General features: G+C 40.9%; 1 protein-coding gene across 5 annotated transcripts in view; it reads left to right on the top strand.

The window, feature by feature from the left end:
• The window catches only part of msi2a (musashi RNA-binding protein 2a), a 219237-nt gene that overhangs the window by 71695 nt on the left and 129362 nt on the right, over positions 1-18180 (top strand). For all 5 annotated transcript variants that reach the window (XM_058412541.1, XM_058412543.1, XM_058412540.1 and 2 more), the window contains exon 7: positions 3113-3205. In XM_058412541.1, coding sequence (XP_058268524.1) covers positions 3113-3205 — 93 coding nt within the window. The remainder of the gene's footprint in view (positions 1-3112; positions 3206-18180) is intronic.

Raw genomic sequence — 18180 nt, 5'->3', positions numbered from 1 at the left:
TTGCTTCTATCTTTTAGTCTTTACCCAATTTTGTGTGTGTGTGTGTGTTCTGTATTGCAATTCTATTTCATCTTCTGCAGAAATCCCATCAGCCACTGGGGCGGCCCTGTCACAAACCATAACAATGGAGTCAAAAAAAAAACTAAAGCAGAGGCACAAAAAAAAAAAAAAAAACCAACAGCAAGAGCCAAGTCAGATTATCCATCAGGAGCTGCAGGGGGAGATGAATGTAGGAGACCTTAAACATCACTAAAACACCGGTCAGGGCTGATAAAAGTGAGGGACGATGTTAAAACGAGGACACGGAGTCTTTATCAAGGCCGATAAACCCCGAGACGACAGGGCGGGGGCGGGGGTTGGAGTGGGGCATTTGCATGCTGGCTGGATGGCATCCAAATAGTGTGACCTCACATGCAAAGTACAAGTGAGGGAGTGAACCTGGACCAATAAGCAAGCACACACACACAAACACTGCAGGAGGAAAATAAAAGTGAGGGTGTGTGTGTGTATTATGAAGACAGATCAGACAGATGTTGTTGCAAATATGCGGTTGAACTGGGAAATCCTTTACATGATATTGGTGGTATTATGTCGTCATGTCTAGTGAAAGATTCTTCTACCCTCACGTAAATCTCAGCTAGAGTGAGGCAATATAACATCATATAGTATCTGTTACGTTACAATACACTTTTCAGGTACTGTCGGGTATTTTACTGCCATCACAAACTGGAAGCAGTTTCCTACAGTGTTTTTCCTTTTCTGTTAAACAATATAATATTATAGAAAAGAAAAATGCAAAATTTTGTCTGGCAGTTTTATTAGTAGTCCTGATTTTATCAGCTAGGTTTTATTTTGTGTGACCTTTTTTTAATCTGTTCTGAGCGAATAAATGTTTTATTTTAAAATAAATTATATACATAATAAATGTAAAATAGATTATATGCATAATAAATTATATACATATATAAGAAAATAAGAATAGTTTTTGGCTTTTTTCAAGAAATCAATTGACTCATAAATATTCTTCCTTTCTAGTTATCTATCTGTTTATTTATTTATTTATTTGATTTATTTTTCACCCCAACTGTTGTCTGAGTTGAACGACTGGCTGAAAACACATTCTAATTTCGGTCAGAAGAGCTTTAAAGATGCTTTGCTGAACCTGGTTTCCAGAGAAACTGCGTTATTCCGGCTCACCGAGGGTGCATCCGTAAGAGTAAATGTTTGGGTTTTATGCTACGTAAACACAATCACACACATCTGTTTATGTCTCAGGGAACTGTCTGTCCTCCAATTTCTCGCTCTCTCGCATGCACCGGTGCTCTTAGCTTCATATTTTTTTGCACTGCTTTCTTCTTCTTTTTTTCTTTCTTTCTTTCTTTCTTTTTTTTCCATCCTCCTATTTCTAATGCTCCATATATTCTTGGCTGAGGAATTAATCGAGGGTTTAATGTACTCTTATTTTTCCCCTTCGTGCTGCCTAATTGTGTTTGCAAAGGGAGAGGACGTGCGCTTAGTGCTGTTATTGTCTTAAGCGCTGAACGCAGGATGGCTGATAGAAAAGACCTGAGCATTTTGCCAAACAAATAAACATGCCAAAGGTTTAACAGGGTGGAAAAGGTGCTCTAATGGGGCCCACTGTGCATTCTGTGTGTGTGTGTGTGTGTGTGTGTGCGTGTGCGTGTGCATTTATCCCCTTATGTGGACAGCAGGTTCCCAAAGCAACCTCAGCGACGTGTTATACACAAAAATCCCAGTCCCTGGAAGAGGAAATGCATTGAAACGTATAGAGGACTGTAATTAACAATCTTATGCTCATTTTAACTTGAAGCCCATGAGGATGTGTGTGTGTGTGTGTGTGTGTGAAACATTGCATTCAAATGAACTAACATTTTTAAATTGTAGCACACGTAATGTCTCAGTAGTCGGAGCATTAATTTGTCAAATAAATAAAACAAAAGAGGACATTTCCTTTCTCTCATGATGCTGTTTGTAAAATCAAGTGACCGCACATGAGGTCACACCCGTAGTTTGTAAGCCCCTGGCTTATACGGTTCCAGAAATCAGATATGATGCGCCCTTTAGCACTTTAAAGACTTTGTAGTCAGTGCAAAACTTCACAGGCATCCAGCATAAATGTCATGAAACTGGAGTGAGTTTCATTTCTCGCTAAAGACTCCAGCTGCCGAACTTAGTAAAAGTCATCCATTAGTCATGTCTGAAATATTCTGAAGTATTTTTAAATCATCAGCACATACAGGGTTAAGTGCTGTCTGCAACTAAGAGTTATTCATTGATTTTGTTTAGAAGCACACAATAGGAGTACATTTTGAAGTGAAAATCAGTAGCCAGCTACGGTCGGGTCACATGCCTGAATAATGTAATTGGTTAATTTTATTTCTTTTATTTTTTATTTTTACACTTACTGTTTCTACTTTGGGGTGCTGAGGAAAGAGTTGTTATGGTCATTGATGTATAAAGACTTTCCCAGACCTCAGGGACAGTAATAAGTTCATCTTTTGTCATGTGGCTGCTTCAACTGAGTATCAAAAGGCTCGGAAAACACGGCTTGCTTCTTAAAGTCTTCTAAAACAAGATCAGCTCCTTGTTTGCAGGTATGATGACATGCTCTGCATCCAGAAAGCACTGTTTTTATTCTGCTAACAGATGAAGTGACTGCCTACTATTTTGCAAACCTGCATGCACACAATTGGTGTATGGAAGTGGAAGTATTTTTTTTGTGTGATGATGAGAAACCCAGAAATGGTCAGAGGTGCTAATTTGAGTGTTCAGTGGCTCTGAGGTTTAGTTTATGCGTTAGAGACGAGCGTTAAGGCTTCAGCTCAAACCTTTTGGTCCAGAATGACTCATGAGGAGTGTGTGTGTGTGAGAGAGAGAGAGAGAGAGAGAGATGAGAGAGATGTGGGGAACTCCAAGAATTGTCTCGGCTCACACGTTCACTTTCACTCATTATTCACATCTCTGTGCATGAGACTTGTCCCTCTGTCTGTCTCTGATCTGTACACTTTCCCAGTTTAATAGTGTGGGGGGTTTTCTATGTACTAATGCATTCTCTCTCTCTCTATCTCTCTCTCTCTCTCTCTCTCTTCAGATGGTCACAAGAACAAAGAAAATATTTGTTGGAGGTCTGTCAGCGAACACAGTGGTGGATGACGTGAAGCAGTATTTTGAGCAGTTTGGGAAGGTAAGTGGCTCATGCTGATTTGTGTTGCTTACACACACACACACACACACACACACACAAGCTCTAACAGTTGGATGTTATCGAGAAATATCAATGAGCAGACTCTTGGGACATTAAAATCATTCCATTTGATCTCCTTTAATTCTTTTCATTTATACACAACTTTCCTCTCACGGTGAGACGTCATTTCATAGTCAATGTTTATTCCTTTAGCTAAAGCAATTACTATGTAGCTTCAGCACAATAAAGCTTATCTCATTAAAAGCCCTTTCTGTACATTTGAGCCTCAGGCCACATGCATTCCTTCCCTGACGTGGCCACAGTGGGACTTTCTGTCGACTATAAACGTGAGCTGAAGTCCACTGCATCACTGAACAGAGGAGAACTTCAGCGGCAGCCATCGTCTTGTAACTCGGCATCAGTTATTTCAGTCTTCCTGAAAATCTTTTTTAAACAAGATTACAGAGACCGTTTGTAGCCTGGATATGACTGAGGGAAGCAGTGGCTCATTGCTTAAGACAGATGAGAAGGCTGTGAGTTCAAATCCCATCACAGCTGATCTGCCTGTGACTGCGGTGTTGAGTTTATCAGCAATTCCTAAACTGCTTATTTGTGTTGTATCTCTATTTTGTTCAGAGCATCAGCTAAATGATTAGAATGTAGATATGATATGATACACTGTTGTATCTTTTTCAGATACAGACACCTTTATTATCAGCCCATATCCATAACATCCAATACCTTTCAAATTCAATACGCTTGTTGTTGTTGTTATTATTATTATTATTATTATTATTATTATTATTATTATTATTTGAATGCTTTTGAGAAATTCTTGGCTTTGTAGATCCAGTGCAAACCTTTACAAAAGCATGTATCAGACACCAACATGTCTTGGATGATAAAAGGGAAATCAGTACTTTTTTTTTTTTTTCTGTGGTTCTCTGGCATGTCTAATCTAAATATGATGACATATTGTGGAAATATATTTTTTTTCCTTTTTTTTTTTGGTGCAAATGCTGTTTCCATGGCAGAAAGTGGATTATCACATACATGTAAGAGTGTGTGTGTGTGTGTGTGTGTATGCTGTTGTCTGTTGTCTTTGGCTCAGTGTTTGTATAAATAAAACCAATTGGGCGGTGACACCGCGCTGTTCAGTGTTTTCCCGACGCTGTTGCTAATCATCTCAGCCTCACCGTAAATCTCGCCTTGATTGAACAACTTGATTGGCTTGATTATGACGGTGGGGATTTTTTTTTTTTTTTCCTCTGTTTCATTTGTTTGTTTTTTTATTTTTATTTTTATTTTGCGGAATCCTCATACTCACAGGGAGATAAACAAATCAGTGTGATTGAGAGTGCTGCTCAAATCAGAGATGCTGCTGTGTGTGTGTGTGTGTGTGTGGTCAGCTGATGGGAAAAGAGAGACATTTGGTTTCTCTCTCTCTCTCTCTCTCTCTCTCTCTCTCTGTCTCTCTCTCTCTGTCTCTCTCTCTCTCTGTCTCTGTCTCTCTGTCTCTGTCTCTCTGTCTCTCTCTCTCTTTCTGTGTGTGTTGTTTGCGTTCAGGTTACCGCATGAATGCCCTTTGTCTCTGTCCACATGTCAGTGTGTGAGCACTTTTGTCTACACGTGTTTGCACACACAGAGCAATATGAAGCGGATGTGAGTTTGATCAGGGGTGTGTGTGTGTGTTTGTGTGTGTGTGTATGTGCGCACACAAGGGCATATTTTCATATTCTTGGTTGGGACCAAATGTTCCCACAAGGATAGGAATGTCTGATCATTCTGACCTTCTGAGGCCATTATTACCCCTTAAGGAGATATACATATATATATATATATATATATATATATATATATATATATATATATATATACATACATACATACATACATACATACATATATATATTTATATTTACTTATTTTTGAAAAACTGCAGATTTTACTTAAACAAAATAAATAAACATTAAAAGAGTCCAAAGTGGTCCAAAGGATTAGGTTTAGTTGTGGCATAGCATGAATTATCTAGATGAAATGTCCTTAGAAGATAAACGTGTACGTGGCGGTTGTTGTCACATTGTGGCGAGGAAACAGGTGGTACGAGCACCGGGGTCAATGCGAGCTTACTTTCTCCTTCAGAGCCCCATCCAACACACACACACACACACACACACACACACAGAGCTGTCTGCAGTCTGGGTGTCATCTGTAATAGGATGCGGAGCATGTGCCTGAGTGTGTGTTTGACAGGTATAGAATCTTTGCAGAGCTGAGGACTCGGCGTGACTCAGGTGTAAATCCCAGACAACTTCAGAGTGAGTGGGTTTTCTTCTTTTCTGCTCGTTCTTCTAAACTCTCAGCTACACTTGTGTTTGATGTTTTTCTTATGTCTCAAAGTGGAATCATCAGTATTAGGAAAAAAAAAGACCAAAGCGTGGAAAACGCCCCCTCCCCACCCACGGATGCTCCGGTGCCATATAATCTAATAGCAGTAATAGTAATCTAGTAAATGATTCATTTGTTACTTGTATTATTTATAGAAGAGATCAATAAACTGCCCGAGTTCTTTAAGCCTACGCTGCACCTGAGGGAAGGCTGTAGGGAAGAAGAGTCTTGCTGGAGGGCACTTCTTAAACCTGAATTACGCTTCAACATGCTCACGCTTACAGCGCTCCAAATGCACTTCACATGAGGTGGAAAGGGGCAGTCTGGAAAAATTGCTCCAATCATCCCGCTCCTCAGCAATTGGCTGATTCCGATGTGAATGAATAATGTAGTGGCTGTTCGTTAGGTGTATGACTATAAGGAGATTTGATTGACGAGTTGATTTAGGAGGCAAAATCAAAACAACAATCATAATTCAGTGATAGTTCATTAGAACTGATTATAAATCAATTAAAAGACAGGTGTGTCAGTAATAATATTTTTTAAACTGATATGTGATTAGACTGGCAGGGTGAGAAGATACCGATGATTCTGAAAATAATTCTTCTGTCGTTATCAGCTAAAAGTTAACGGTGGGCCTTTTACAAACTGGAATTATATCTTAGCAGATTCAGTGGTCTCATTAAATATTGAATCATTGCCATCTAAATCAAAATTGTGTGATTGTAAACGATTCAGTGGTATCGTCAAATATCGTATCATTGCCTAGTTACTAATGAAATAATAAACTTCTGAGTATCGAGCCTTGGGGTTTGTTTCCAGCCCCCTTGTTTGATGGACAGGTAAGATCTTCCAGAAAAGGTTCTGATAACATAAGCTTAAATGAATTATAAATTTAGTCAGAAGACTGGAGGAGACACAAGCACATCAGCCTCTCTGTATATATTTTTGAGGAAACTTCTAGGAATAGGCATTGTGAGAAATAAAGGCATAGAGCTTTTCTTGTTCCTGGGGTGGATCTGTTCCACCATAAGTACATATCTTTCCATCTAAAAGCCTTACTCTGAAAGAGAATTAAATGTTACACCACTAGCACCTACTCAGGTATATACTAAAAGCAGAAAGCATGTCCACTTTGTGGTTCTACCCTGGCAACAGGGTATATTTTGGTCCCTTAATGTCTGAGAGTGAGTTACACTGCATGAGGTCGAGTATCCATCCCTGAAGCCTACAGATATACGTTGTCTCACCAGCCTGAGAAAGGAAGGAGAAAGATGGTTGTCATTGTTTTATCATTATTTCAGATCACCTTGTAATTGCTTTGGCAATATTGCTCTAGGAGCACTACTGAAAGTGAGGGAGAGAATTAAAAAAAACAACAACAACAGAGACCTCTGGCTGTTTGTGGACTCCCACACTTCCACAGGAAGACAGAAACATTGGAGTTAAATAAATAAAAAAAAAGACTTGTTTAGTGGCAGGAAATTTGTTTTGGCGCCTTCAGTAATCTGATATCACGCCTGACATTTTGTGCGCATTAAGATTCAGTAAATGGCAGCGGGGTTTGAGGGGTTACGCGTATGTTGCCGGTCGCAAGTGTGCCGCCCCAGACTTCATAACATTTCATTTAGCATACCTGCCCAAGCGCTAGCCTTTAATAACAACATTTGAGCTGCTCGGGCGTAACAAATAAAACCAGTGTTGATGTCCATTAGCGCTGCTGCCCTGACTTCCTGCCTCAATGAACACAAACAAATGTGTGTGTACAGGAAGTAATGTTTGTTTGGCTTGTTTGCTGGTTCCAGGCAGAAAATGGAAAAGTTTGTGCACTTGGTAAAGCTGAGTGAGGATTAAATGTAGAAGTTAAATGTAGAAGTGCAGCGTGTGAATGCCGGATCCCTTCGGGACTGAGGTTTTTCTAAGACGGCTTTGGTTACAGGTGGACATTTTCATAGCTTTACATTTTATTGGCCATGCCTCGGTTCACACTCTCCATGTGTAGGAGTCTTCCATTTGCCTAGTGGTCAGCCTTTCTTTCCGTTCATTTCTGCACCATGATTCGATATGAAGCACGTGAGGTGTTTTACACATGAATCCCCATCGGCGCTAAAGCCTTCCTCACATTTACATTTATATTTATTCATTCAGCAGACGCTTTTATCCAGAGTGAGAAAGAGGACAATCCGAGCAGCACGCTCGACGACTATCGCTGTGTTCAGACAGGCCGCACAAATCCCATATATATATATATATATATATATATATATATATATATATATATATATATATATATATATATATATATATATATATATATTAAATAAAGCATATCCTATTTGATTAGACTGAACAAAAAAAATAAGTTTTTTAATATAAAAATAAAAAATATTCTAAAATATTATGAATTCCTTTATTGATTATTCATCTACAATTACTTAATTTATTATTATTTCTAAGTATGTAATAAATATTGTATTTTATTGTTTATTTTTGCTTGAATTATGATTGATACTTTAGTTTTATTGCCCACCTCTACACTGAGCTTCCTTTCAGCACTTTCACTTTAGAGTTTGAGGATAAATGATTTATAATCACACAGTCTGGTGTCCCCCAGAAGAGGACACTTTCCTTTTTTATTTCAGATCCTCTCTAGGTTTCTTCGTCCTGTCATGTCTCTGTCCTTGCAGATGTCACCTCTGGCTTGTTCAGTACAAGTTAAATCTGTTTGTGTAAATCTGTTGTTACACTCTTTATACTCTGCGAGAATAAAGTTGGATGTTTGTCCTAACATCAGAGATCAATGATTAAGAATAGTTTATAATGGACTCTGACAACATCCACTCATCATTTCATCCTATTCTCCTCATGTTGCAGCTAGTCTGCCCTCGGGCTTCCTCACGGATTTGCCTTTGAACCAGGTCATGGACCTGGGGTTTAGAGAGGCAGTTGCAGGCCACTTATTGAGTTAATAGTTTATAGATGCCTTGATATGGTCCCTGAGTCCTGATCTCATTCACTACATGTCTGTGGTGTATATTCATAGCGTACTCGATCGCGTAGATGTGATTTACTTCGGTCTGAAGCCGAGGCACATTTATGAGGCTTGGGTTTCTGAGGCAGTAAAAAGATTTCTGAGGCAATACTGCTGACAAACATTCAATGCTGAGTTTGGGGCATATCCTGAGCTAACATAATCAGGTTTCACGTGCAGCGGCGCTGACTGTGCTACTGAGGTAGCTGCGTTTGCTGAGTTTAAATGCCAGAACAGTCACCAGTCACGAGCACCCCGAAGACACTGACACCGGTGGAGGAAATGAACTACTGTAATGGCCTCCTCGTGTGCCTTAGCTGCTGCTGGAGAGTGATGAAAAAGCCCAGTTAGAGAGGAGATTTAATATTCCCCTGACCTTCGCTCACTCAGCGGGATTGTGAGGCTTCTGGGAGCGCACTGTTTAAACGTCCACCAGAAGAAGAGCACTTTACACTTCCTTCCTCAGTCATGTGTTTGCTTGAGTCACTATATACGTATTTATTTATATTACAAACATCTGTATATTTCTTTTACGTTGTACGCGTAAGAAATTTGCATACAGACACTCCCATGCATTACAATAAATCTTGTCTGTCTTGCTTATAATTATAACCAAAAGGGGTTCTGGTTGAGGATTTCTAAAATGTTTATAATTCTTCTTTGCGTATCCGTTAACATCCCCTGCCGTTCAGCCGACAGGAGTTTTTTCCTAAACCTCTCCCTCTGCCTCCATTTAATAGTCGACCTGTTTGCGAGATTGATTCCAGTTGCAAAGGATTTCCAGACAGCACCATTTTCCCCATCCCTGTTGTGGCAACAGTGTGAAGATGAGATTCCTGCACGCACGTCATTCACACTAGTTTTAGATTTAGTGTGCCGTCAAAAGGCAGTAGCAGAAGTCGTTGTCACCTTGACGCACCCCCATCAGAATCCGGCTCTTTAGAAATATCAGCCTCGCCGAAAGACCCATTTGATGGGATATATAGGGATTTTTTTTCCCTCTGGTAAATGTGCATTAACCTGAGAAAGGGCGCTTAATAACTTGTTCCTGGTGCAGTCCTCAAACGAAACAGCAAGCCCTTGGAAATGAAATACGGCCGAGAGTATTTCCCTCACCGCTTCGTAGAGTGCGTCTGTGCGTGCACACGTTTCGTCCGAGCGGCTCCGGGTGACAGGTGACGTGTGAAAGCGCCATTTTGAGGGAGCCGATGAGTTCTGAGTGGCAGGCTCTTCTTCAGCAAAGCTTTATGTGGACAGCCAAATGTGATCCAATATTATGGTGTCACCCTCCAACCTTCACAGGGAGAAAACACACACACACACACACCACTTCAGCCTTTATCATTGAGCTGACTCTTTTCAAGCCATACTGCCAGCATCACACAGGTTTGTCAGAATTAACATTGTGTGGGTTTCCATTCCACTTTATTAGATTTAATTTTTATTTATTTGTAATTATCTACACAATGCTGAATCACATTGTATCAAATCAGGCTTTTCTATAATAACTGCATCCTGGATAATAAGATGCATATCGCATTATCCCAGGACACACACACACACACACTATAAGTGCACATCTGTTTGAAACAAAGTTTTTGCAGAGGTTTGCAACTAACTTTGGGAGCATCTGCTTAAAGCGGGCAGTGTGTGCCTTGCTGACAACATCTAAATAAAAGCGGAAACCAAGCTCGTCTGTTTGTGTGTGGGGGTGTGTGTGTGCGAGAGAGAGAGAGAGAGAGAGAGAGAGAGAGAGAGCATGACTCAGTAAACAGCGACATACGACTGCACCTTTACGGAAAGCCTTTGTCACATCTAGGTAAAAAAAATAAATAAAATAAAACATTTCAGTGTCTCTCAGGACGGCCGCCTCCAACGCTCTGTACTTATGAAACGGCGGGGGAAATGCCCTTGTGTTACTCTTTTCTCCATTCCTTTTTCCTCCATTTCTTGTCCTGTGAGTGAGTGTGTGTGTGTGTGTTAGAGAAGGAGAGAAAGGGAGGAACGAGTCCTTGTCTGTGCCCTAATGAAGCCTCAGAGGTATTGAAGCACGGTGTGGGCAGTGACGACAGCACACACCTGGAGGTAGAGGAAGTGTGTGTGTGTGTGTGACTTCTCCTGTGGAAGTGTATCAGGGGAGAGGGAAGAATTCTTAGGAGTGGATATATCAACAACTTGCCTCAGATTAGGAGGATTTGTGTCTAAGGCAAGGATTCATTCTTCATTTTCCACACTTATACCACCGTGTATATGTGGGGGTGGGGGTGGGGGTTTGTGTGTGCGTGTGTGTGTTATGGGGAGGCAGTTTTTATCTAGAATGCTGCAGGCTGCATGGGTAAACAATGAATCCCTGGAGTATGGTGCTATAAGAGCTGATCTATCTCCCTGTAAAAAAAAAAAATCCTGAATGATTGGAAAACAAAGACGGATCGTCTGTTTAGTCTAAGATTATTTTACACAAATGATCACTGCTCAACACTGCCCTCAGATTTTAGAGTTCAGTAACTGATCTGTTTCTCTTCCTGCTTCCTCTCTTGCACCATAAAGCATCAAGCCCTTCAGATACGGTATTTATAGAGCTGCCGTTATTGTATACGCAGATGCAAAAAATAATCCTACTTTTAAATATTAATCCTGCCCTAGTCTGAGGGCACTTGAACATTTTTCCAAACCGTGAATAATAGAGTCCAGGATGTTATTCAGCTCAAAAACAGCTTTCACACTTAGACTGAAAGATAGCTCAGTAACGATGTTCACTGCCTCACCTTGCCCTCCAGAATCTCTTCATTAAATAAATAATCTCACAAGTGACATGCCACTTTAGAAAATAGTTTCCATCCATCACCTGTTGGTTTGTCCTTCTGGTGAACCTTTAAGCATCCTGTATACATGTCTAAGAAGCTAAGAACCCCCTTTGGAAGCTAAGAACTATTAACTATTGACACCCTATTAGACTAAATAGAGTAAGAAATATAGTAGTTGTGTGTATATGTGTATATGCACTTAAATTTTTTTACACTTCTATCTCTATTCTACACAAGGAAATGGAGCCAGGCGGCTGAGTTAGGAGCAATTTAAGGCATGACTAGTTTAGGTATTCCAGGCCACTTCGTACTCTTCCTCTTTTTGTTTCAGGCTGACTCAGCGCAGCCCGGTTCAGCACACGCACCTGCCAATTCCAAACATTCTTCCATGCCAACGGCAGCACAAAGCTATTTTGGATAGTTTCGATACGCCTGCGTCCCTCGGGCCGACGAAAGCATTTTAATTAAGGTGAATTTTTCTGCCCGTCCGTTCCAGCGCTTCCTCCAGCGTCGACCCGTCCAAAACAAACCAGGAGCTCAGGGAGCGAAAGGAGGCGCTGGCATTGGAGCAGAAAAAAGGCATGGGATTCGTTAACGGCTGCTGAGATCGGCTGCTCGAGCGCCATGCCACCTATTAACCAAAACGGATGCAGATCACAGGATTCAGAGCCAGATAGGGCAGGTGTGGAAGTGCCGAGTGAGCTCACGCTCACACTATCCGGCTAGCCAGACAGGGTCTGAGCCAGGACAGAGAGAGACAGGTCTTGAAATGGATAGACAGGTCTAAATGAGGAGGCTTAACCAAGGGAGCGCTTACATTTACCCCACAGACTCTGATTGGTAAATCTGCCATGGTTTGACCCAATCCTGCTGTCACAGGTCCAAATGAAACCCCCTGTGTTTAACAGAGCCAAAACAATCACTCCTACAGTGTGCCTCCTTGACAGTAGCCATGTTGACCCTTTTCTCTGACTATCCAGTCTCTAAGAGCCCATGCTTGGCCCCTGCAAGGTCCTGGAAAATTGCCTCCATTTGGGAATAATGCTAAAGCAGTAGATGGTCATGTGGGGGATCCGAAGTACCGTGATCTGTCACTGTGCATAAATATTGATGTCTGGGGATGAATGATGAGCATACATGGTATCTGTCCTCAGAGGTTTACAATAAACAATTACGAAATGCTACTGTGAAACGATTAGTTGGAAAATATAGCGGAAAGTTAATCTGGTTGCTTTAACCCCAAAAGGATCAGATGCACACAAGATTGAAAGATGATATGAACTAAAAAATAGCAGGCTCAATACACGCATTACTTACATTTGTCTCACATTTCTCATTAACAAATGATTCTACAAAAAAACGTTAAATATTACGCAAATTAATTAGATAATTTGTAAATATTAATCTTGTATTAAGGCATTTTACTTGCTTGAAATCGTCCTGTTATCAGATCAACATTTTTACTTCAGGTGTTGTGAAGAGTTGATTTGATACTATATTTGTTTATCATTTATCTTATCTTGTAATGAGAATGAATAGCCAAGACTAACTATATACACAATCATTTTAATTGCTAAAATATAGAGTTTTGCTATGCACATTTTATTCTGGCTTATGCAGCAAAGGCACCCAGTGGAACAAGAGCCTACAGCTATGTAGAGAATATTTTATTCGAATTGTATTGTGGCATTTTTTTTTTTTTCCATGTGGGTTAGATGGAAAAGTTGCAAACGGACTGAAAATGGGCAAAATATCAGCGTTACTGTGGAAAAAATGTTTGTGAAGTACACACGAGTCCTCGCATTTCCAAGCAGAAATATGAAATGATTTATATATTAATTAAGAGAGCTTTTAACAGAGCTCTACATGCTACGTTCTTGGTTTATTATTGATTAGTAATTCTTGTTTCAGTTGTGTCACGCTGTTTCTACAGTCCGTGCAGGATTTTTTTTTTTTTTTTTTTTTTTACAGATGTCTGGCTGTACACTAGAATTTTCTTGTAATGCACATTTAATAGGGACGCTTTAATCGAAACACCTGTACCGCTGCACATTCATGTAATTATCCAATCAGGAAATCATGCAGCAGCAGCACAATGCAAAATCAAACAGTTACAGGTCAAGAGCTCCAGTTAACTTTCACATCATCAGAATGAGGAACAAATATGCTCTCAGTGTCATGGTTGCTGTTGTCAGTTTTGGGCGTTTCAGAAACCGCTGATCTCCTGGGATTTTCACACACAACTCTTACACTCTACAATGTTGTGCAAAACAAAAACAAATGAAAAATCCAGTTCAAAGTCCAGCCTTGTGGATCGGGGAGATCCAAGGAGACAGGTTTGAACCCGACAGGAAGGCTACATTGACTCAAATATCCACTCTTTACAGCTGTGGAAAGGAGAAAAGCATCTCAAAAAGCATACGATGTCCAAACCTTGTCTGTCGCGGCAGAAGATCACATCAGGCTCCACTCTTAAGTACAGGAATCTGAAGCTACAGTGGACGCAAAACTGGACAGTTAAGGATTGTGCCGTATGTTTTGTCTGATAATTGCAATAAATCCCAAATGTATATCAGGGAAAACACAAAATGTAACACCCAATTTACCTCGTCACATCAGCTTTTGAGTATTGGCCTGTGTGTTTCCTGAAAGGTCACATGATCTAATGTGTACACTCTCTCACTAATACTAAGGCCATAAAGTAATGTTGGATTTACCCAAACCTAGAAAACATCTCAAATGGCGTGGATTTACTGTATACTTCCTGTTGTGTATAGGGCATTATGACAATGACACGCTTACTCTACTCTCTGTATTCTAGAATTTTAGGCTTTGAGTCTTGTGATTCTCAGGCTTGTATTTCCAAGGATTTTGAGTCATAATGACTCTTCACCATAAACTGATTAATTAGCGAAAGTGTTCTGTTTTGCACTGAATTATGAGCTCGACATTTAGGTGTTTATGAGGGATCTGCGGCACTCTGCTTCCAAGAGTTTCGCTTCTTTCGTTCTTACACTCTTTGTGCACCTACAGGGTTAATGTCTCTCACGTTAGCTGGATCATCGCAGTAATTTTCAGCCGCCAGCCTCCGTTTCGTGTCCTCAGTCATGGAGGTAATCGCTCTGACAGCTGGTTTGTGAGGACTGGCTCTGTTCCTGCGTATGTATGAGAGAGGAGCAGCTTTTGTCCTGTTCTATCATTGACCTGGAAAAGCCAGTGGGCAGGGCTGGAGATGAGAGAGAGAGAGAGAGAGAGAGAGAGAGAGAGAGTGTGCTCGGCTACAACACTCATGTCGATTTGACCTTTAGTAAGACGGAGTGAGTGTGAAAGACAGCGGCTGGATCAGTGGATCTGCTCGGATGTTTCCTCCCATGTGATCAGTGTGATGCCTATCTGACAGGCTCTCATGTTCTCTGCATCAGCGACTCTCAGAAGAAACGTCAACGTGTTTTGCTCGCGGGTTAAGCAAATGCAGCCTTCACAAATCAGATCGGGGCATTTACTGAGATCGGCTAGCGCATTGTACAGATTATAAAAAAACTGTGAATTTTTTTAAACGTTAACCCGCCTTAACATATGCTTTCATTATCATCTGCTTGTCAAATAAATGTAAACATATCGGATTATAGCTGCAGTAATCATTATGCCACTGAAAAGTCCTCACATGGATAGGAAAACGTGAGCTGAGAGTGAGCAAGCGTGTACTTGTCTGTTCCTTGTTGCACACACGTGTGGATGCCAAGGAAGCGTAGAGTTGAGATCACACACACACACAGTCTGTGTGTTTCTGCTGGGGTGCCTCCTGCAGCTGCTCCTGAGAGGGGATTTTAGCAGGGTTTGTTCTGTTCCAATGTTAACACACTTGTGTGTACGTACACACACACATACACACTTCCCTTATCACACCTGATTCCATTTGACAAAAGCCCCTATTGGCTTAATATTTTCGTATCCGTCGAAGGCGACTGAAGTCTATATTCTGCCCATCTGTCACATCTGTTCCTTTCTCTCCTCTCCTTGCCTTTCGCGACACACACACACACAGACACACACACACACACACATGCACAGAGGCAGCGTTCTGGCTCACAACAGTTTTAATTCTGCTCTGGCGCCACGGAAACCGTTCCATAACCAATCAACAGGGCTTTTTAATGGAACCCCCGGGGAGCGGAACACACAGCAGCGTCATGGCTAACCTTTCAGCATTCTCTGTGACTCAGTGGAGCCAGCGCAACACACACACACACACACACACAAACAGACACAAAAAAACCTCCTCTAACACCAAAGCCTAGTCTGGATCTATATCAGTGATAGAGGTTCTAAAACTTCTCATTGATCCTTTTGCTCCTAATCCTGTCTCCTGGGATGCTAGGTGTCTCTGAGTTCTGTGGTTCCTGTGGACATTGTGTACTGTGTGTGCGTGCATTGGTTTGGGTGGGCAGTTACTGCAGTGAGGAGCTAATCTCCATTAGCCTGAACAGACCGCTTCATTAACCAAGCCGACCTCTGTGCCTATTCACGACTCCCTTGCTAGACACACACACACACACACACACACACAGACCTCACACATCTGCCAGATTGTCAGTGATGTCACATCTGCGTGTCTCTGCTGTCCACTTTCCACAGTAGAAACTTTTAAAATCCCACTGTTAGATTTTAAGCATTGATTTTTTTTTTTTTTCTCTCCTAATTAGGTTTATGTTGAACTTTTGGACAAAACATGCAGCGCAAAGTGCAGTGGCAATGGCACAAAGTGCAATTATCTTTCTGAGTCTGAAACGATCTGCAAACAGGCATGAATCAATCGTCACAAGTTTCCATCCTGCTTTAATCCGATTCCCACCCTGTTGAAAGTGAGGTCCATGGGAACCAAATACTCCCAGATACTCAAAGGTGGGAAATAAAGTAGTGGGGGACATCAATCTGATTCTTCTGATTTTAGACTATTTTCCTCTAACAGCTAGACCCAACGTGTTTTATTTTTCTTAAACCACAACAGTTTTACGTGTCCTGTTATCGTGTGTTTTATAGCATCTTAAACAGTTATTTACTCACTGGCATCTCTTGTTTTTATTTCTATGGAATGTAATGGGACAAAACTAAAAATAGCTTGCCATGTTACTACTGGATTGTGCATCCTGACGACGTTCCTCTGGTGGGAAAGCACTGACACTGGAGACTCCTTCCATACATGTTACATACTGTACATGTCGCCTGACAGAAATTTCACGTGATCAACGATTGTATGTTGTTGTTTTTTTTGTTAAATAACAATACTTTTTAAAAAAAATCATTAGTCTTAGCATACCCCTTAGTGTAGTGTATCAGAAAGAGCAAATTAAACTTAAATCTATAGAAAATGAAAGAGCACATGTTGAGAGTTGTGTTATGAGCAAATATAACTCTAGTGTGGTGTTCACTTCTGTTGACTGAAAGTTGTCCACTCACTATACAGCAAAAGGCCACTGTGATGAGGTCATGGATCAAGCCCTAAAGTGCACGTGTGTGTGTGTGTGTGTGTATCGGTGAGCATGACTGGGATAATTGGAAGGCCTCCTGAGGGGGAACTGCGTCTCGGGCTCACGCTGTAGTGCCGGGTTCAGCCCCAGCTGCCAGACTCTCCGTAATTGCTGCCTGCTTTGATGGGAAAGACCCGACGTGATACACCATTTATGGCACAAACACACACAGCAGGATGCCGCCACATGTTATGGAAGTAGTGTTTGCTATATGCAGTGATGCATAGGCTTGAATAAGTCCTCATTTTGGTTGGAAATGCGACGTAATCCTCAGCTGTAGGTTGGAACACCTACGCTTTCTGCTACATGCGGAAATATTCAATTTCACATTTAAAATTAGAAACAGCGTTTCAACATCCTGCTGGTTCTCTTCATGCATACACTGTCTGCTGCGTAGGTCATAACGGGTAGAAGGCTGAGGATTTCATTTAACAAAGATCAGTCATTGATTACACTGAGATGTGTGTTTTTCTTTTTCGTGTTAATGTTGAGAAGGAGGCCTTGCCTTCTTTACAGGGTCTGACAAGCACAAAGGCCACACTTCCTTCACCAAGACTGAGAAAAGCATGCCGGGGAAGAGAGACAGAAACACAGTGACAATAGAAATGAATCAGATTTCTAAATAATACTACCAGTAATAAAAAGTCCCTGGATACTCAGTCTAGATAATCAACGTTTAAATTTTTCCACAGCTAGGTCATCAGTTCTTGACATTAATGGTAATATTATAGGAGGAAAACACTCTTGCTTTTCTCAGATGTATTTATCTGCTAGCGCACAGGTGTCAGCCTCAAGGTCTCATTTCATTCAGCACACTCAAACTCGAAGAGAACATAGCATTGAAACAGCTCATAGTGCACAGGGCTCAGCGTTTTCACACTAGATCAGTAATATCTAGAATTCATACCATAAGTGTTGACCGCGTGTGTATTTATACACTCCGCACGTGGTCTCTCAAAGCTATCACACTTTGGTTAGAGTGGATGCTAGAGTGTGATGAAATCAGACCTGAGCCTCGGTACGATTGTCAAGTGTCCGTCTAACTACATTCAGTGATTTTAATTTTCTAAATTCCGGTGTAGAGACATGCAAATATGTTGAACAAAAGACAAGCAAGATCGGAGACTCAGGATATAGCAACAGTTGGATCACTTTCTTAATCAATGGAAATAATAACTTTAAAAACAATGCCACTTTTTCTTTTCCAATACTGAAACCTTTATC

This window comes from Hemibagrus wyckioides, linkage group LG16 (genome assembly GCF_019097595.1).
Source record: "Hemibagrus wyckioides isolate EC202008001 linkage group LG16, SWU_Hwy_1.0, whole genome shotgun sequence".
Lineage (NCBI taxonomy): Eukaryota > Metazoa > Chordata > Actinopteri > Siluriformes > Bagridae > Hemibagrus > Hemibagrus wyckioides.
The sequence above is the reverse complement of the archived record's forward strand: the minus strand, read 5'-3'. Positions and strand labels throughout refer to the sequence as shown.